The 22,299-nt window shown below is 31.5% G+C and overlaps 1 protein-coding gene across 1 annotated transcript; it reads left to right on the top strand.

Annotated features, from left to right (window-relative positions):
• The first annotated feature begins 16,503 nt into the window (after positions 1–16,503).
• LOC123661571 lies at positions 16,504–19,124 on the top strand. Its single transcript, XM_045596524.1, has 4 exons — positions 16,504–16,599; positions 16,688–17,492; positions 18,312–18,445; positions 18,862–19,124. The coding sequence occupies exons 2-4, from the start codon at positions 16,702–16,704 to the stop codon at positions 19,044–19,046; spliced, it is 1,110 nt and encodes a 369-aa protein (XP_045452480.1). The 5' UTR covers positions 16,504–16,599; positions 16,688–16,701; the 3' UTR covers positions 19,047–19,124.
• Positions 19,125–22,299: the final 3,175 nt, after the last annotated feature.

Raw genomic sequence — 22,299 nt, 5'->3', positions numbered from 1 at the left:
TACGATTTTTTAACAAAATATAAAGATAAAAAAAGAGTGTGCTTTAGACCAGACGACTGAAATGAAGCTTATATCTCCCTCTTAACTTCTGATCGCCCGATCACACTTTTCGTAATGCTCTCGTCACGCCTTCATCAGCTATCTCCCCAAGTTAAGCGTGTTTAAAGAAGTTTTACTTCAAAAAGATTGTCTTAATAAAGTTTATATTTAAAAATTATTTTCTACCAGCAATGAAAGGGAACTAATCGTCTCATTAATAAATAGTAAGTTTTTTTTAAATGTCGGTCTTTCTAGAGTATTCGTGATAACGTAGCAAATAATACCTTGCATCATCCTTGTGATTGGAGGCGTAGTAGAGTCAAGTATTTTCTTTACTGTATGACTATATTTAAATATCTTTTATACCACACAAACATATTGAACTAACTTTTTGAAGTAACAATAAGAATAATAGACGATTTTTTTTTTGCTAATACCTAGCTCTCTTATTTTTGTAATAAATATATAGAATTAATATTTTATAATAATGCGTAAGTGGAACAATTAATATTATATAAACTTCGATTTGCATCTTAGATTTGAATAAGAGCTCTTTATAAAAAAAAATCTTATAAAACAATTACTTTGAAGGATGTCAAGCCTCGTTCACTTGTTAGCCGAATAATTTATCATAACATTTCAATGGTAATAAATGAAAAGCTAAAAAAGGAAGAGATCTAAAGAAGCGGTCAGGTAACAAGGAATTACTAAATAAGTTTCACACGGCGAAACTTAATATTCTATGTGATATCATTTATCACACTCATTACCGAAATCTCGACACAATTAGTTCAGCTAACTTTAGTCAACAGCGTCAACCAAGGACTATTTTAGACTCTCGACTTTCTGTTACCAAATTAACAAAAATAGTTCTTTTGACGTTATATATTTCGTATAAATTGTTTAATTATATTATTTTCAATCTACAAATACGTAAGTGTAATTTTTACTTAAAAACATGAAGATAATACTTTGTAGTGTGTAGTCATTGTCGTTATTTATATTATTATCTTATTATATAACTAGCTGTGCTCGCGACTTCGACCGCGTGGAATTGAAAAAAATAGTTATTGTTAAGTCCAAAGTTTAAACAAAAAAATAACGAAAATTAACAGTAGCCTAAGTTACTCTTTATTATATCAGCTATCTGCCAGTGAAAGTTCCGTCAAAATCGGTCCAGCCGTTTTAGAGATTAGCCGGCACAAGCAGACAGACAGATTGACAAAATTGAAAAAAATGTTATTTTGGTAAATGTACCTTGTATACATACATATGCATTTAGTAAAAAGCGGTTATTTTAATATTACAAACAGACACTTCAATTGTATTTATTTTTATAGCTATTAAATGACCGCATTTATAAATAGTAATCTGACGGGCAACAAAGACTACCTAAGAATTCTGTTTCTAGACACAATCATGGGAGACTTAATTGTAGTGAATTCAGAATAATTAACGATATAGATTGTAAATTTCCCGTTTTTCCGACCACGAAATTATATAATTTTTTTGAGCGCTTTTACTCTACCATTTCAGATAAAGTATTGCTTTAATTATTGATTAAGACTTAAGAAAACTAAAAAAGTAGTCAAAAATAAATGACAATACAACTTACGATTCCAACACTCAACGTTCGTTTCGACATTGTCGCATTTTCACGTCGGCAATCTAAACATTTCAATCTCCGTACGACATTCGTAACTTAATTCCGAATCGTAAAGTTACACAAAATCGTAGGCACGTATCAAGTCGTGACCGTCTCAAATTCGATTTATTTGTACTTCGTTATCTATAAAGTTTTTTTTTAACCGCACCAGTTAATGCGTGTACATTTTTTGCATACAATTAATCTCAATAAAACATCTGTTATTAAAATTTATGGTCACCTACATTGTACACGAGTAGGTAAGTGTCGTGTAGTGTAATGAATACGAGGAAATATATACGACTATTATATTACCCGAGAGTCATATTTTATATAACGTTTAATCGAGTGACCTTAGAGTTGTAGTTTTAGAAACATTACGAGCTAATACCGTGACATTGTTTGCTAATATTCAGAATATATTTTTTTTACTCTTCAGACATTCTTAGATTTCAAAGGACTCCTTTTTTTGTTGCTTCATTCTGTGACAATTCAAATATACATCGCGAGTGGGAATTAAACCTGGAATAGCCGGTGTTTGAGCGTGTACACAACACACGCACCGTTACACTAGAACGATGAATCATTTAATATATAAATGTTTTGTTCTATAAAATTAGTAACTTCTTTGTCATTCATGTATGGACATAACATTGTATGTATAGTTTCAAATAATTTTATATATTTTTGTGCTCTGTATCTGTCTACATTTTTTTCTCCATCAATAAACTACTTAGATATTTTACACACAGACGAAGTACTTCAGCGATTATCACATATTTATATTTTTTCTAAGATGTCATTTGATATAAAACCTTCACAAGTTGCGCCTTACACCACATAAGGGAATCAAAACATATGTAAATAGCAATTTATAGAACATTGTAGATGGTTATAGCGATAACAGTATAGACAATAGAGACTCTATATTTAATTGACTGAATTTACTCTTTTAAATTAGGAAATTAGTCTCAAATAATATTGTGTGGTTTGATACTTGCAATATATCTGCGATATAGTTACATATATTTTATAAAAATGTTTGTAATATACGAAATGCCTATCGGTGTTCAAAATTGTACCAAAATATTAATATTATATACTCATTACTCATCCATATCATCATACTCATTTAATAATGTATAAATAAATAAATAAAATAATAATACAATAATTATTTCAACACCTGAAAACCCGAACTTTATAGTTTTGTTTTATCAGTGTCAAATCATTTGTGAGATCGTTTTTGCATACGCGAGAATTGTTAATTTAAGAATGTAAGTTACAAGTACAATATAAGCATCTTTTAAGTACATTCATAGCTCGAGCATGTCATGAGACACGCCGACAATTTGTCGCCGTTTTGACCCCTTACGAGTACTTAGCCGTCCCATGGGTCGTCCTGAAGTAAAGAACGTCATACGTAACCATTATTGCTTTTTTATTTTAACTAAAAAAAAATGTATAAATGTTTTGTTTACTATTATTAGTTTAAAAAGTAAAATTTTGTAAGTTTGCTTAGGTCAATGTTTCGGAATGACTGGACCTGAAGTAGGTCCAGTCATTCCGAATTATTTATCTACTAACTTAGTACTGTATTTATTACCAGTAACGCAAATTCATAAACAACATTGAAAAGACAGAAAATCAAGCATTGTTTTTTTAATCGCTTCTCGACCTCTTATTGATGTGAATAAAGAAAGAATAATTTTAGTAAAGAATCATGGTTTGGTAACAACACAATTTGAACGTTTGCAAAGGTATATATATATATATATATATACGAATGTGTCTAAGTCTTTAAAACTTACTGCAAATGAAATAGCTAAGGATGTCTAGTACTGACTAAAGCTCTATGGAAATGTTCTTTAAAATATTCTATCCCGCTGGATTTCTCTAATCTGACTTATCTTAGGGCGCGTTCTATTGTCCCGAGGCCATCGTGCATTGTTCATTGTCAATTCGTAAGAAACGCTCAGATATCCTTACGTACATATGTCCTGGAAAAATATACTGTCTGTATGTGTATACCTTGTGTAATTATTTTTATTGTGTGATTTGAAATAATATTTATATGAATGCAATTTAATTTTCGATTGTTATAATATTATTATTTATTTTAATTCTTTAATTTCAGAAAAAATATTACAATTAACTGTAATATTAAAGCAATATGTAAGCAATTATTTACATGTTTAGATATACAAAATTTTATTTAAAAATAATGTTTAAATTATTAATTTCATTATGGTTTTGATTTATAATATATGAATAACATAGTTACATTTCAATATGTTTTTTCTTAAAGGATATACAAACAGACGTAGTAAAGAACTAGTTTTAATGCATCCTACTTTATAGCCACTATCGCCGCTAAAGTATACTCGTCGATGCACGTTGACAAGGCGCCTATATCAGGTGAAAATATGAAACTGCGTAGTTTATATGAAATATTAACATTCTTTGTTTGGACTTAATTGAAAATAATTCTACTATAAATTTCAATTAAATAGGAACACTAAATTGTAGACGAAGTTACAAATTATGCTTTGTAATAAACTATAGTGAAATATTTGTAAACACTATCTTTACGTTTCAAATTTATTATGATTGCAATATAAGATCGAATGTATATATTTATTTTTGTAAATATTTAAATTTTAATGACAAAATTATTTATTCTATTAAATACTAGCTTTTCGCTCGCGACTTTGCCCGCGAGGATTACACGCACTATTTTGGATTTTCCGTTTTCTTCGGTAAATAAATAAGTATTCTTTGTCACTCTTTCTCCAAGTATGAGAAGGATTGGAGCTAAATCCACCAAACTGCTCTATTGCGGGTTGGCGGATTCCTTTCTGAATTTACATATTATTTGTTATTATCATTTTATTCTATTTTAACCGCCATGTTGTTATCATTATCATCAGTCGCTAATCATCGAATCTACATTTTAGGTTCATTACTCATTTGTTCATAAAATGTGTCTAAATGTGTATTATCGCATGGTTATTTTCGACACTGTCGATCAATTAAATATGGTTAACTTATCTCGGTCTTTGATATCGCCGCATCATAAACAACCTTCATACAAGCACAATTGTTCTGCGGTATAAATTAACTGCAGAAACTCAACAGGTCTTACCATCGTGGCATTAGGCGCTGCAGCGATAAGATGTAATATCTTCCTGTGTATTTTATATGCAGAAATTATTACGTCTTTACACTAAAATTGAAATGTCATTATTTCAAACTGCAAATAATTTTGAAATATTCAAACTGCAATACCTATTATAGTGTTGAAACAAGTAGTATACAAAAAAAAATGAGAACTGATTCCTACTTAGGTCAGCTTCTACTTAAAAAAATTAATTACTATTTTTAAAAAATATTAATGGAAATTCTCATCCAATACACGTTTATAAATATATATTTGGAGTTGAGTGGGTGATTAAAATATTTATGATTAAAAATTTATAAACAAATATATGTAGGTACATATAAGGAGAATGTGAACTAATAGTTGAAATTTAATTAACAAAGCGTTTGTTCGTTCCAATGGCTTAGTATTTTTTATGGAGTATAAATTATAAGACATTTAAATTAACCGTCGTCTAAATTATTCTATTCACATATATGTGTATAAAATAGTCATCGGTCTTATAAAATACTTCTGTTGTGAATATTATAGAATATATAAAAACTATCACTCGAAATCATTTCAAAAAGAAAACTAAAATCCCCAACAAATACAGCGGTGACGGCAACAGAAATTGAATTTGTTTTATATAAAAGTTCAATCTGTGTTTTGAATAAAGCAATTTTAAACTTTTATATAGGAATATCACAAAATTGGTAGAAAAATATTAAGAGTTTTTTGATTCAAAAAACATTTGTTGTCTTTAACTTATGTGTGTAAAGTAAAATATTAACTAAGTACGATTTTTTTTCTAATGATCTAATTTTTTCTTCCAAAAGTCTAAGAAGTCTCGTTAATATATTTTATTTAATAAATTATTCTTTAAAAATAATTGAAGTTAGTGAGCCCTAAAACAACACGTTCATAACGATGAAGAAAAAGAAAAACGCTTGTATGTTTGGATGAAATCCTCGTAAACCGTCTATTTTTGTTTTTGTGACGTGCACAGAGCTTTTACAGTTGTTAAAAATTTGTAATAGAAAGAAAAAATATATAAAAAGTAAATAAAATAATATACATACTACTAATTTTTTTGTAGATAATGTTTTATACAAAAATAGTAACTTCCTGGGAAATAGTAAGTTCCTGAGTAGGGTCGGGATAGGGTCGGTAACGCTACGGTAATCGCTTACCATCAGGTGAGCCGTACGCTTGTTTGCCGACTAGTTGTATAAAAAAATGCAACTAATATAAAATTTATCTTAAATTTTAAAGAAAGTTTATTGGAGTTTTAAATATTTCAAATACATCATATTACTAAATAATCTTTAAAACATATGAGAAGTGTCTACAATGATAACACATAAACCAACGCCGACAATTAAATTCGCAGATGCGAAAAGTCGAAAGGAATAAATTATACTCCAATTAGAGCTGTTCTCATGTCAATGCTGAACGTAACTGTATGCTAAATATAACATTGTACTTAACACTTTTTTAATCGAGTAATATGCTCTACTACTTACTTCCAAACAACTGCGACTATGTGTAAAAGTTTCCTTATTACTGTAATGTAAAGAACTCCTATGGCGATTCTATTACCAACATTGTTCATAGATTTTCAAAGCAACCTAAAAAGCGACATTTTAATATCCATAAGTTGATACTCCATTGTGGGCGGTCTATTTTCTTAAACAATTTATGCGTTCGGCGCCTTTGGGACCTATCACGCGGTGACGCGCTAACCAAATCAGTGATAATATAAGTAATGGCCGCTGATAATTTACGCAATCAATACGAGAACTATTTGCGACGATGATCTGAGAACTGATTCATTTAATTGGCAATTCAATTCAAACCACCATTCGCATTTTATAGATAAGAGACTACACAGTGCTTAATAGTATAGTTATGACACTAATTTAGCGTTTTCCAATCAAGTGACCTAAACTATGTGACATTTCATAGGGACTGTTTCTCAACAATTTGTGAAGAATTTTATGGATATCAAGAGAAATGGGTATTTACTTAATCGAAAGGTAGTGTGTGTCATTTGGTCCCATTTAAATTGATTTGAGATCTAACAAATACTTTTCGAGTTATATCTAATAATACGTTTTTACTTGACGAACCTTTCGTCTACCTACGTTGTATTACTTGTCGATGTAATTGAAGTCGGTTTTTTTTTTGTTTGCGAGCAAACACAATTAAGTAATGCATTTTACTTTCTTTGTCTATGCACACATAAAAAAGGCCCCAATTTTATTTTTACTTAATACACGAGATAAGACAATTTCCAAAAATATATTTTTTTACTGGTTATTTTTGCCTATCAACAAATTGATTTAGAACAAGAAAATTTTTTGCACAAGCTTTTTGAACTAACCTAGTTGTCAAGTATGCCTAGTCTTAAATGGCTTTCGAACTGTTCGTTTCAATGCTTTAAACTATAAAATCAAATCTTAAAAATTAAAGCTTATTAAACAATAATATTTAATGCAAAACATAGCCTATTCACGTAAAACGAAAATTGTTCTGTTTTTGTATACAAAGATTCAGAATAATTGAAATTTAACGTTAGTCGTAGTCCGGTTAAAGCCCAGAGATTTGCCTACATGTTTATACCGAGTCCTCATTTACTCCACGAGGAGTTCCACCGTTATTCTCAATTATCTTCAAATACGGGAGTCGTATCGCTTTGCTATCCACCGCAACCACAGCGGTTTGACCTTTACCCGACACCACGCTAGATTTATGTCTGTCACTGTAGCCTGCATTCCAGTTTGCTGGAATCAGGTTAGTCTCTCTGTTGGGCTATAATGCCCCTTAAATGGATTCGTTTATGTACTTTTTTCTTTTAAAAATATGTAAATAATTTATATTAATAAAGGGTTCTGTTTAATCTGCCTGTCTAAAAAAACTTTCTTCGACTGTTCAATTCAAAGGTTTTTTACATATACGTTATTTACTATGCTTAAATTGGTCAAGGGCGTGGATAGTGACAACGACGAGTCCCTATTTTCTTGATGGAAATAGACTATGGTTTTTTTTTTATATAAATTTTGATCCACGGGCTCAAAATGCCCGTGCCTTTGTTTATCATGCATGCATTATAATACTACAGCCGATTTTTCTACTTATTATACTACAGATCGACAGTCCTGTGACTGCCTAGGACGTGGTCCGACGCCGACGGTTTTTTTTTTTTTTTTTTTAAATCCTTACTAACAGTAACATAGGTTAAATTTACATCGTAAGTAGAACATAAGCGTACATATATGGTAACTAGGAAATAAGTGTACATATATGATAACTAGGCAAATAAGTGTAAATATAGAAAAAATAATAATGTTAGAAATTAGAAAGCAATTATGTGTATACTTCTGCATAAACAGAATTTAGTAAGGAAAAAAAAAATAGACTATGGTTACAATCTATGACACTTTTTTGTTCTTTTTTTTCGATTGATAGTAAATCGTATTTTAAAATATTACGTCGGGGAAAGGGTTTCTTCGTATTTTATATAGAAATACAAGCTAAGATTTATTTACTTTAGTTATAGTATACATTTACCATTTTGTTCGATAACTTGCCGCCAACTAGGTACACCTAGGTAGTGACAGGATTCTGTTGCTGTGGTGGAAATTCTCATTAAAAAACCGTGACAAGTAGTTTTGACAGTCTTCTCTTGATATTAAGTTTACACCACCTAAAGAATTCTGAAGAGACCGAAACATATAAATATCTGAGGGTACAAGATCGGGGCTATATCGTGGATTCATTAAGACTTCCCGGTCAAATTCTCTCAATTTTTGTTACGTGGTTAAAGTCGTATGTGATGACGGATGGTGGGGCGTGATCGTGATGAAAAACATTTTCTATTGATCGTTGGTCGCTTATGGTTTTGCTAACCTAGCCTAATACTCTGTAGATGTTTTTAGCATTTTTTTTTTATATCACTAGGTCGGCAAACAAGCGTATGGCTCACCTGATGGTAAGAGATTACCGTAGATTATAGACGCCTGCAACACCAGAAGCATCGCAAGCGCGTTGCCGATCTAATCCCCAATCCCCCGAGGAGCTCTGGTCACCTTACTCACCAACAGGAACACAATACTGCTTGAAAACAGTATTATTTAGCTGTGGTCTTCTGTAAGGTCGAGGTACTACTCCAGTCGGACTGCTCCATATTTTGAGCAGGGAGTTCCTGCTGTGCCCTACCAAATATTAAGTTATCGTAAATTAAATTGTGTACACTAATTTATCATTATTATTGTACTCAGAAATAATAAAAAGTGCTCTCCTTACCACCTCCGCACCAAATATTTCTTTAGTATTTATAATGCTATATTTATTCTTAACAAAAGATTTGACTAAGCTTAACAAAGTTGCATTACTATAGGTAAACTACTACAAATTTTAGTCATAAATTAATATATCGATAAATGTATAATGGTTGTAAAGTAAATCACATATCACGTATTATATAGGTAAGTACCTAAAATAAGCCTGATGCCTGACAATACACAAAGACAGATTTTTTGCATCATTCCAGTCCTTTCACCACACACAGCGGGCTATCATTAAAAATATATTTTATTTCTGAATTGAATCCAAAGCTTTTCTATTAGCTAATTGTTGTCTTGTTAACTGTTGATTTATTCCCTAGACATTTCCGCTCGTGTGTACAAACAAGACGATGTAGAGGCAATTAGATCAAAGTTATTTATAACGATCTATTGATAAAATGTATAGGATTAATTATTGTGAATCATAAATTTTTAAAATAATTTTGCTATCACCAAACTGTCTTTTCTTAGTCAGGAATATGTTATTTTTTTTTGAAATAAGAAACTTATTGTAAAAATACATCGAAATTTTACAATCTTATACATATTTACAATGAACAAATTAAAAAAGTATGTATGTCAGCTCCGACGCACGACTGGAGTTTACTCGTTCAAATCGACTGTCTAAATAAGCACAAAAAAGGCTTACTAGTCTAAGAAAAATATTAATACCATATCAAATGGAAAATAAACTAATCAAATAACGCCATACCCATACCCGATATAGTTCCGATATGTGGTGCTATTAGAAAATGTCGTAACGTTTATTAGAAAACATAGATGGCGTTACAAAAACGTAGCAATGTCAGTAAATTTTACTTCTCATATTTTTTTCATACCCCTAAGGCCCCTTTATATGATAAAATCGTCATTATAAACAAACGAAGAAAAACCGACTTCAATTATATCGACAAGTAATACAACGTAGGTAGACAAAAAAAATGTCACGCGTATTTAGCGTTATCAAAGATTACTCCAAAAGTTGTAATCAGATCTCAATGAAATTTAAATATAACCACATGATAAACATCGGCTTTCGATTAAATTAAAAATCATCAAAATCGGTATACCCAGTAAAAAGTTATGCGGATTTTCGAGAGTTTCCCTCGATTTCTCTGAGATCCCATCATCAGATCCTGGTTTCCTTATCACCAAACTAGGGATATCTCCTTTCCAACAAAAAAGAATTATCGAAATCGGTGCATAAACGACGGAATTATCCCCGACCATACATTAAAAAAAAAAACATATAATTATACGGTCGAATTGAGTAACCTCCTCCTTTTTTGAAGTCAGTTAAAAAATCGATTGTGAAGGAGTAAGCTCCAAAAAGTAATTAATTGAAAACTAATAAACATAATAAAAAGTATATAAATTTCGGTATACTGTAGAACTTTACTATTTACGGTATACCTATTGTAAAAATGCTATTACAATTTCACCGCGTTTTAATAAAAGTATTGTATATTATAAAAGAAATATACTAGAATGTGTTTTGTCACAAATAAAATAAATATGATAAATTATTAAACAAGATGGAGACAAATTATGAATAGCTGACTTTCAACTTTTTATCTACGTAATAGGCAATGACGAATTGGTACAGTGTCCTCGTACATGTAAATGTAATGGCTTTGTTTCTTTTCACAATAAATAAATAAAATAATATTCTATGTTTAAAACTAATTATACTTATTCCTTAAATCAGTTAATAATTTATACAAAAATAAATAAATAATAAGCAAACAGTTTTATTTATAACGTCTAATAATTAAATAAAAAACAATATTGATACCATAAGTGTTCCATTTTATGAATACGAAAATATAACTATGCACTGAATATGACTTATCTTATTCAATATCCGTTACCTGCAAATCATCTGCTACAAAAGCGATATTTCTATTGACCCGATGACCAATGAGATAGTAATAATTCACGATTTTACACCGATTTCAGATCAATAGACCGTTGGAAATACTATCTTAACTATTAAAACAATTTTGGCTTAACACTACAATAGCTACCCGACTATCACTGAAATAAACATTCGATGTCTGCTGAACTACAAAAATTACGTAATGAAATTATTTATTAATATTTGTCTACTGTATGGGTTAGATTAGACCTTTAGAATACCACACATACGTACAGCCTGTAATATCCCACTACTGGGTATAGGCCTCTTTCCCCATGTAGGGGACGGATTAGAGCTTAATCCACCACGCTGCTCCAATGTGGGTTGGCGGATATATTCCCTACGATAAGTAACGATCGCTTTCAGGTGTACATGATAACAACCGGGACCGACGGCCTAACGTGCTCTTCGAGACACGGTGGGGAAACCAACTAAGACTGCACAAACACTCAGACCATGGCAAACACCTGTATGGCCAATACAAATGTTGTCATGTGCGGGGATCGAACCCGCAACCGCCAGCGCAACAGGTACAATCCATGGCTGTGACCTTTGCGCCAACACGGCGTATACCGCACATACTGCTAAAATATTTTGACATGGTTTTAAGTATAGAAAAGTTTTCGTAGCTTAACTTTTGTTCTTATGAATTGTGATAAAATTAACGTTCGGATACGATCGGGTTGACGATTTGCTTGGCTACTAAACAAAAAACAAAGTAATAATAATTATAAATCATCATGGGCCTTAGTCCGTCTATTGCAGACGATTTAGACAGTGTCAGACAGACACTGTGTCGCCTAGGACACTTTACAGGAAAACGCAGAGTTGCCTAAACTCTGCGCCACCCTCTCGACCTCACTAGCTAGGCCCACAGGAACGACGAGTCGATACGTGTGGAGCCAGTTCGGCTGCAGGAGTCTTTCACATTTTAGAGCTATGCCACAAATCAATGCTTGACGGAGACTCCATTCCGGGTTACAAATGAAGTTTTCCTTCTCCAGGACCCTGATGATTTTGAGCCAGGTTTATCCCTCGGTCAGCTTTTACGACCCCCACGGGAAGAAAGAGGGTGGTGTTATTCTACTCGGCCGACACTACACGGCATAATAATATAAATATAATAAAAATAAATAGCTATGAACGAATTAAGGAATATAAAACCAATAATGTGTTTGTTAATGAAAAAAATTTTCTTACAGTATGTACCTTTATCAACAAGTATCCCATTTCTACGCCAACTATTCCGAGGTATCACACCACATCGGTTTGATTTGTGACACGTCACGATCTGTATACCGTTTTGCATTCTTCTTTTAAGATTTTTCATAAAAGATAGATAGTTTCTTTAATGTCACGTATAAAAAAGTGTTTTGAACATTTTAAACGATACTATCTTATTATTCCTTTTTTGATTCATTCTATACGATTCTTCTTATTGTTGCTAGCCAAATATATTTTTGATATTAAATTAAACATGGCTGTTTTAAATCTGCATTCTATGATACAAAATGCGACCTATAAGTATAATATTAAAAGGAGTTAAAATATTTAAATTTTACAGCGATCCTACGAACGTTGCCACGGCGTTTTAAGACAGACGTAATCGTAACGAAATCTCTAGATAGGATAATGTCGCGGCTAGACAACCGTGGAATAAAGACCATTGTTTGATATCCACGCCTAGTTTAGATTCTAATAGGGGTGTAGACAGGACAATGAGGGTAAAACAACATACTGTTTGATCGATAATCGATACCATTCAACGTTTCAGATTGTATCGATAACGACAGACCATTGTGAATATCTTACCCATTCTTTAATCGTATTGTGACAGTTTTAGCGTTGTGAATGATCGGAAAGAATTAGGGTGATATGCTGTGAAAATTATACAAACTTTAGATTAGCTTTAAGTACTATGTACTTCATACTTAATGATCAATGTTATACTTTAATTACCATTGTGATTGATTTCAATTAAATCATAGTAATATATAGTACAATAATTATTTGCCTCGTATTGCATTTTCAGCCCATTTTGCATACACCTTATCACTTTTTTTTAAAATTTCCGACAGCGATTCTTTACTTTGCCCTTAAGAGTGACTCAAGGAACCTTAACAAAATAATAATTCTTTTGACAATCTTAAAGATAACACTTAGTGTATGATAACAAGCAAAAATACGGATTAACGCGTTTGCTAAAATTGGCGAGAAGACTCGTAAATAAAAACTATTAATAATATAATACATACTAGAAGTATATATTTCTTATTAACACAAATAAATAATAGAAATTCACGAGTAAATACTCGTTTACTTAGATCCATCATATTCGTTGGCATTACAAAACATTAATGGTGGTATTACTACATGTACTTTATTTCATTCTTATCAGTACAATTACAATTGTAGGAAGCGTTACTTGTTAATTATTTTTCAAATTTTTAAATACAAATTTTCGGTGTAGCGTTTATTTATATAACTTTGCCCTGTGATGCCCAATGTAGGCCCTACTATTTAAATAATTTCTGGCACCTAGAAGGACTTTTTATATTTTAATTCCTTAAAATGTTTGTATTTAAAACTTTTAAATAAGCCGTGAATGTTTTGAGAGCTCGAGGTTAAAAAAGTATTTACTTTTTTATTTAATGAAGATATAATGTCTCTATCTTAAATATAATCAATTTGTGACACCCATTTAAAATAATAAAGACGTTAAAAACAATGGCGGTTAACATATTACTTATGGAGGGACAAGTACTTCGTAAGAACGAAGCATAAATCATTCGATTAAAGAGTTTCTGCTCGCCTGCGGGCGCATATAGTACTGAAGATCCAAATATGCTGCATCACGTTAATTAAAATAAGACCCCCAGCCCTAAGTACAAGACTACAAAAAACGGTGTCCATGTAAAGTGGTAGCTCAGCACATTTTTGTCCGCTAATGATTCCTTATTAACGCTAGTATAAATCTATTTTAATTTGACTAATTGCAACATTAATTAGAACGAAATTTAGTTATAGCGTGGGGGGAAGTAAATCTTAACGAAGTTAATATATGTAGTCAAAGATAATGTTAAAGATAATAAGAAAACAAACAATTTAAACAAAACAAGGAAAAATTCTTTTTAATTTATTCCTTACGTTGTTGTTTGAGTTTCCTCTGATACAAAAAGTTTCCTTATCCAATGCTGAATTGCTAACATTGTTTAAAAATTTATCACAAACATTCCCAAAAGGTAAAATTGCAACAAAACCAAATGGGGCAGTCAGTAGCAGTTAAAACCAATACAAGATTTAGTTTTTCGTAAAAGTAGTTTTAACCTATTATTCTGTTTATTATTGTACTAAAAAAGAGGTCTAACGGAAAAGTTTGACAACTATTATATTTCAAAATTATGTATTTAATTTTACGAAACGAATAGTCTGAAAAATAACTAACAGAACAGTTTGACAGTTACTGTATCGTGACCAAGCATTGTAATGCCAGTGTCCGATGTCGCCACCCGCTGTGAGGTTGGCATCAACGACTAATAGCAGCATGTTAATCGACAGGCGATTGTCGGCGATCACCTTTAATATGTAAAAAAGAACGAATACGTAAGAGTAACGCAATGAAGATAAAATTTCTAATCCTTCCTTGACGACGTAGTATTATTTTTAATTTCTAAAAGTGATTAAGTACTAATATACGTAACTTCTCAGGGTTCTCTCTCAAAGATAGGATTAGAAATGATACCTACTATGCGCGAGAGAACGAATATGACCGACACAGTTTACAGATATAGCAAGTTGAGGTGGCAGTGGGCTGGTCACCTGTGTAGTAGCACTGACCGATAACCGTTGGAGCAGAAGTGTTGTGTGGGGCGTCCTCCGGCCTGCTCGACCGACGATCTACGAAAGAGCGCCAGTGTAGGCTCCATGAGGATTGCGGAAAACTGGGATGTCTGTCACAAACTGGGCGAGGCATATGTCCAGCCGTGGACTGTAATTGGCTGAACTCACTGACTGACTGAGACATAATTATGTACCTATAACCTTTTTATTCGTGTATACATATATTTATATTAGTCCGCCCTATTAATCTATATATAAGCGAAATTTCACTCACTCATCACGAAATTTCCGAAACTATAACACCTGCAAACTTGAAATTTGGCAGGTAGGCTCCTTATAAGACGCAGTCATTCGCTAAGATCGTATATGAAAGTCCTATGTTTTAGAAGTAAGAGACTTGAAATTTAAAATATATGCTCTATAGATGGTGAGGAGGTGTCCAAATAATGCATCGTAATCTATATATATAAAAGAGAAAGGACACTCATCACGATAACCCAACAAACTGCTGGAGGGTCCATCCATCTAGGATGGATAAAGATGAAATTTGGCAGGGAGGTAGATTATAATAGTAGAGTAGAGAGATTTTGCGATATTCCACCGCTAAGGGGGTTTAATTGGGGTTGATAGTTTGTATGAAACATATACAGCAGCTATAAGTTCGTCGATAGGTTCTTTATACTGAAGCCTGAAAATAAAACTAAGAATGTGGTGTATAGAGAGGTTTTATAAAAACAACTATTAAATTATAATAAATTGTGAACAACTATTAAATTATAATAACTTTTAAAAAGTTACTCAGTGTAATAAGCATTTCAAGTGACTGAAATAAAAAAAATTACGTTAAACATCTTAATAGTAATATGCATATCATCATAACCACGCGGATGTAGTCGCGGGCAACAGTTAGTGTATTATAAAACAAAGTCCCCAAAAGTGTATGTGATCGATTCCTTCAAAATCTACTGAACGGATTTTCATGCGGTTCAAGAGGAAGGTTTACGGAACGGCTAAGCCGATTTTAATGAGAGTTTCACTAGAAGTTTGCCGGGACAACTTTGTGACACACTGATTTCAACGCGGGCGAGGCCGCGGGCACAGCTAGTATAATATTATTATGAAGTTACTGGCATCGTAAGATTTTGCTTTTGCGGTAATCAAAAGAAGGATTCAAATAGGTACTAATCTTAAAAAAGGCACAATTATCATTTCTTTTTCTTTTTCAATGAATTGTATTAATTATGTAAATAAATAAAATTCATTTTGTATCTTGAATAGTTTCTTTTTCTTTATACAATTTAGCATAATACGCCATCTATTATAGTCTAGTATAAATTATATTTAAAATTTTTTAAGAAGTATTGCTATTACGCAATAGATGTCGCAGATAACATTAATGGATATAGTTATACTTATTAATTTAAATATTATGTGATAAATGTACATAAACAAATATTTCAAATATTTATTTATCAATAAAGAATTAAAAAATACAAACTTAATAAAATATTCTCGTATTTCAGAGTATCAGTAACTCAGTACAGAACAGACTTCAGAACAAACAATTATAAATGTCAAAAATGACCGTCATAAGGTAACCTCAAATGATAAACATCTTCATTACAAAACAAAATTTTGGTCTCAAGTTTTAATAATGCACTAAAATAATGTAAAACATTAATTTACGTAAATAATCGTTTTTAATCATGCTACAAAATATATTTCATATGACTGACCTAAATTCATAAATATTTCAGGAATATTTACAAAAATGCAACGTATAAGGGATCCAAGTAAATATTTTCGCTTATTATTTCATGTTCAAAAAGTCTTTCAAGGTGCTTCAAGCTTCACAACGACAATAGATGGGTTTGATCTCTTTTACAATGAACCTTTACAAAAGTATAAACTTAAAGATAGGTTGTTTTTTAAGAACGATTATAATATGATATATTTTATGGGAATGGAGAGTAGTACAAAAGTAGACGTTGAAAAGTTGACTGTTGAAGAAATCGAAAACACTTTACAAGAGTTCCTATCTAAGAATAAAGACAAACAAATAATAAAAATTGTTAACGACTGTTTAGATAAACGAAAACATATAAAAGACGATGTGCTGAAGCAAATGTTTAGACATTACAGTCTATTAGGGAAAGTAGATGCAGTGGAATTGCTTCGAAAGTATTGCCAAACACTGAATCCCGGTCTTTATATAAGAAATGGTGAATTTCTTCACTATCTCGCAAAAGCCCAGTGCATGAAGGGAAACTCTGAAAAAGGTCTCTCAGTATTAAAAGAAGCTTATACAAAGTACAAAGGTCTCAGAGGTTTCTATAGGCGTATATTTAGTGAACTTATTTATGATTCCATTCAGAACAGATCAGAAGCCTCTATTGTGATATTTAAAAAATATGTTTTGGAATTTAGCCAAATATGGAATGACCACTATCCTCTTGTTTGTTTTTGGCATATCTGTTGGTCGAGCTCGTGGTTTTCTGATCAAACAATATCTTATGACTTATTAGATACTTGTAAAGTGCTGCAAGACTTAGTAAAAGACAAGTAAGTTTACAAATTATTCTCATTATTTTATTGGTACATATGGGTTACACAGCACTACTAATCTAGCAGTCGATGGTTTGATCCTTGATCATAACAAACATTTATTTAGTGTACTGATGTTTGTCGTAGTCTTGGTATTTTTATGGTGTTTTACATTTTTATGAAAAAAGATTTTTACCATCTACATAGCTTTATTAGAATATTTTAAAAAATTAGACATAGTTCTTAATTTATTTGATTATGAACAATATAATGGGATTATAAAAATAAAATTAACAGTAACATTTCAAAATAATATCTTCTATATATATAAAAATTTCGTGTCACGATGTATGTTAGCGATAAACTGCAAAACTACTGAATCAATTTTTATCAAATTTTGTAAGCATCTTTAATTTGGTCCACCTTGGGATATATGGTAGTTTTTATCTCAATTATTGATCTGAATATTTGTTATTGCAAATTAAATGTTTATTATACAACTTTAGTATTCATCGATTAGTTCTGTAAAATCCTAATAGCCATCTAGTTTCGCCTAATACCCATCAATTTGGCATCTAAGTTGCACAGATATCTGGTAGATGGCGCCGTATTTTATTTCTCTATAAGATTGCATCTTGGCATCTAAGTTGCATAGATATCCAGTAGATAGTACCATATTTCTATTTTTAGATTATAGATGGCGCATCTGAATATAGAAATTACATATATTTTAATAAATTATAATTACTGAGCCACAGCAACGCATGGCTGGGTCAGTTAGTTGTATATATTAAAAGAAAAGAATCTTATGAAATATATCTCGTTTTTTAATTACAGGGCTACAACATTCAGTATCAACATACTCAGAGAATACAATGAGGATGCTGTGATAAGGTTGCTGCAGATACTTCTAAAGTACAAAATGATGGAAGAATATGCTAATGTCTTACAGATTCTATTCTCATATAAGTGTAAGAATCTTTTATTATAATTATTATATTCTTCAAAAGCAGCCTGTAGTGAGTTAGACTAATACCAGTAGACCAACATACTACCATACAATATTTTCCTTTACACATATTCTTAGATTTAGCTAAATTAGAAACTTACTTAGAATTTCTTTTAAGATTTGAGAGTCCACTCATCATAAAACAAAGATTTTATTTAACATTTATAAATAATCAAACAATTATTAAGTTTTATTTTGACCATTTCTTAACATTCATAAATTATAATTGTAATTATATTTAGTAGTAATTATAATCTAGCCCTCCAACACATTTTTCTGAGAAGCCGTTTATCCTACTTTTGTTTAAATTTTATTACCCTTTCATACAGTAATAATGTACTGAAATTATTTTAAACATTTCTGTTTTTTTATTTGCAGTAAGAAATAGAGATTTGAGGGGATGCACAGAAATTATAAAGAACTGTCAAATATTGGGTATATCCCTACCGTCCAACCAACAAGGTAGATACATAAAAATGTTAATAAAAACCACACAAATACAAGAGCAACCAGAAGACAAACAGAAGAGACCTGAATCAAAGAACTTCAAACTGAAGTTTTAGTTTGTATATTTATAATTTATAAATAATAATTAGTATACATATTTGTAGAATAGTTAATATAAACTGTTCAATTTTTAATGGTTTTTCTTTCTTATCCCTTTTACAGAAACTATAAAACCAACAAACCGAGTAGGAGTTTTTTTAGTTTGTAACTTTTAGCAGTGTGCCGTCAGGTCATCATGAGCACAGAATATAATAGTCGCAAATGAAATTATATTTTGTCCTTTGAGCATGGTGCTGGTCTATACGCGTATTAATTCCATTGTCAACTTAGTTATTGGGTCATTTTTTTTTTTAATTTGGACGTCAAAGATGAGAAAGAAAAACAAAAGAAAAGGAGTAGTGTAGCTTGCGTGTAATTTCCCAAATGTCCACAATCCACAAAATTTAAGTTTTTTTTTTTGCATTATTTGACTGATGTTATATTTAAATACGTATATACCAGAAATTCGTTAAAAATGTGTAAGTTGAAAGTAAGTAGGTAACCGACGTAGCCTACAGAATTAGCGAGTTGAAGTGGCAGTGGGCTGGTAACCTGTGTCGTAGGCCTGATGGCCGTTGGAGCAGACGTGTCCTGGAGTGGAGACCGCGTCTTAGCAAACGCAGTGTGGGACGTCTTCCGGCCCGTTGGACCGACGATCTGCGTAAGATCGTCAGTGTAGGCTGGAAGAGGATTGTGGACAACCGGGATGTCTGGCGCGAACTTGGGAGGCTTATGTCCAGCAATCGACTGAGATAGGCTGAAGTGATGATAAGTGAAGTTGAACGTAATAAGTGCTCTTTATATATACATATATAGTAAATTATTGTCTACATTTAGTTTCTTCAATCCAATATCCACTCTCAATCGCCATATTTTGCGTGTAACACAGAGCGCCATCTCTGTTTCCCACCTCTGTCAAAACCCTTGCTATCTTTTAATCTCCAAATAAATAAATTTGATATAACTGTCGACAGTAGGGGAGAGCTGTATAGAATTCTGACAGTGGGAGCATTCGTACAGTTGTCACATTACTACCCTACATGTTGAACCAATTTTGTTCGTGTGTCTGATTAATAACGGCGGCAGGGTAATAGTACAATTCGATATGTGTTTTAACATCTCGTAAATAAGTTTTCGACTCTTCTTTTAAGCCAATTCATACGTAAAACATTTTTCTCAAATTGTTTAAATATGTTATTTATTATAGACGTTAAATAAGTCCCTTAGATTAATATTTAAACATTGATTTTGGTTTAACAACAAACAATATTTTTATTTGGATTATTTGTTGATTGTTTTGATCTTCGTCTTGATGATTTGTACAATACGAATGTACCTCGCGTAAATTTTTCTAAAAGTTTCTTCACTAAAATAACATTATTTCCGAAGCATGCGGTAAATATTAAAATAAAAGAGAAACTATTACGAGACTAGTAAAGGAAGATACATTAAAATCTGCGATTTATCAAGTTTTAGACACAACTTTATCTATTAGGTAATTAGCACAAAAATACGGCATCAAATCAACGGCATTTGGCGGGTCCCTTTACAAAAGTCTATAAAAACGCTGCAGACGAAAATAAAGGTAACACTCCGTCACGTATTTTAGATCAAAGTTTAGGTCGAATCAAGTACCTATTCGCTACTGAAGAAGAGACTATTATTTTACATGACAAAATGTTCCAAGGTGCATTATGTGTTAGGAAACTGGCGTACGAATTTGTAAGGGTGAATCAGCTGTGCTATCCACATAAAGCTAATCAAAATACAAATGGCAGATAAAACGAATGGCTGGATAGTTAGTAGATGAATCACAAATCTAAATCTGAAAAAAATTGAAAATACCTGATTATTTGGCCAAAAATTGTTCGACTTTGGACAGGAATACGGCCAAAAAAGAACAAAGGAAAACTACCTGGCAAATCAAGGACATAAAATACTCTCGAAAAGTATAGATAGGCTATGTAACTATATTACGATAAACAAATTAAATTAACTATCAGACACGAATAAAGATATCGAACTAAAGAACCAAAAGAAAATTCTAGAGCATGAGACTGATAGTGATGATGAGTTTTTGTTCTTTCTTGGATGATATATCTTCTGATATTAATTTAATGAAGGTGATTGTGAAGTATTATATTGTTAATAATTATTACATTATTTTATTACTACATTTCTTTGAACTCAAAAAGCCACGATCGTGATTGATCGTGACATTTAGAGTTGATTCTGTGTTAATTTTTGGGTGGATTTCATATATAACCCTTTTTTAATTATTGTGTATGAAAGCACCCCACTATATACGACTGCATCCTTTTCTGCGTACGAACTAACTCTTCGGCCTAGCATGCATACAACGAGATATCTCTTGACGAGAGAGAAAGATAATGTCTACATCGAGTATTTTCTCGATTACCCTAACATGCGCACTACGAGAGACAAAATTCTCTTCCGAAGACTTCGCCTTGTAGAGTAGAGAAACATTATCAACCATAATCACAACTGAATATCATTCTTATTTCTTATGTCGTAAAGTTGAATTTACAAGGTTATTGACCAATTTCAAACGAGTGACACATGTTTTATTTAAAAATGTTCTCGGCCTTTTGGCTAAGATAAAAAGTGTATATCTAATTTAAAAAACTCTAATATGGAAAATAAAACGGCGTAAGTAAATGAATTTAATTATATATGTAAAACAATATGCTCGTGTTGTGCTTTATATCTTCGTCGCACATTAGATAATTGTAATTCTATCACGCATTGTTTGTTTGTTTTTTTTTTTTTTTAATTTTTAAAATTTTTTGAATTTTTGAATTTTTTTTTTGATTATTGATTTTACTTATATTCTATTTAATTTTATTTTTAGTTATTGATTTTTTTAATATAATTTTGTTTTGTTTTTTATTCTGAATGTTGTCTTGTCTTGTTGTACTAACCCAATATGGACTTATACTTTGGTCTAAAATAAAGTATTATTATTATTATTATTATTTAGAATAAGAAGCAACAGGGCGCAAATACGTTTTTTGTGTCATTATATTTCACACTTCACTCGACTTTTCGCATTTCCCGCTCTTCGTATACCGAAATTATATAATTATAATAGGGAAACGCCATGGTATACAAAAAATAGGCACCCGGTTTTATTTATTTTTTATTTATCGTCTTTCTCGTCGATAATATTGAAGACGAGAAGTTTCTCTTCCTAAAACGACAAAATTCGACAAAATTACGATGTCATGTTAGCTTCCGTAGAGATAAATA

The sequence above is a fragment of the Melitaea cinxia genome, chromosome 17, assembly GCF_905220565.1.
Source record: "Melitaea cinxia chromosome 17, ilMelCinx1.1, whole genome shotgun sequence".
NCBI lineage: Eukaryota > Metazoa > Arthropoda > Insecta > Lepidoptera > Nymphalidae > Melitaea > Melitaea cinxia.
This window is presented reverse-complemented; position numbering and strand designations above follow the sequence as displayed.

Bases quoted from the DNA above. Each gene is read 5' to 3' on its own strand.
- LOC123661571 (XM_045596524.1), top strand. From the start codon at position 16,702: ATGCAACGTATAAGGGATCCAAGTAAATATTTTCGCTTATTATTTCAT. The intron at 17,493-18,311 runs GTAAGTTTACAA...TTTTAATTACAG, and splicing joins CAAGACTTAGTAAAAGACAA to GGCTACAACATTCAGTATCA. The intron at 18,446-18,861 runs GTAAGAATCTTT...TTTTATTTGCAG, and splicing joins GATTCTATTCTCATATAAGT to TAAGAAATAGAGATTTGAGG.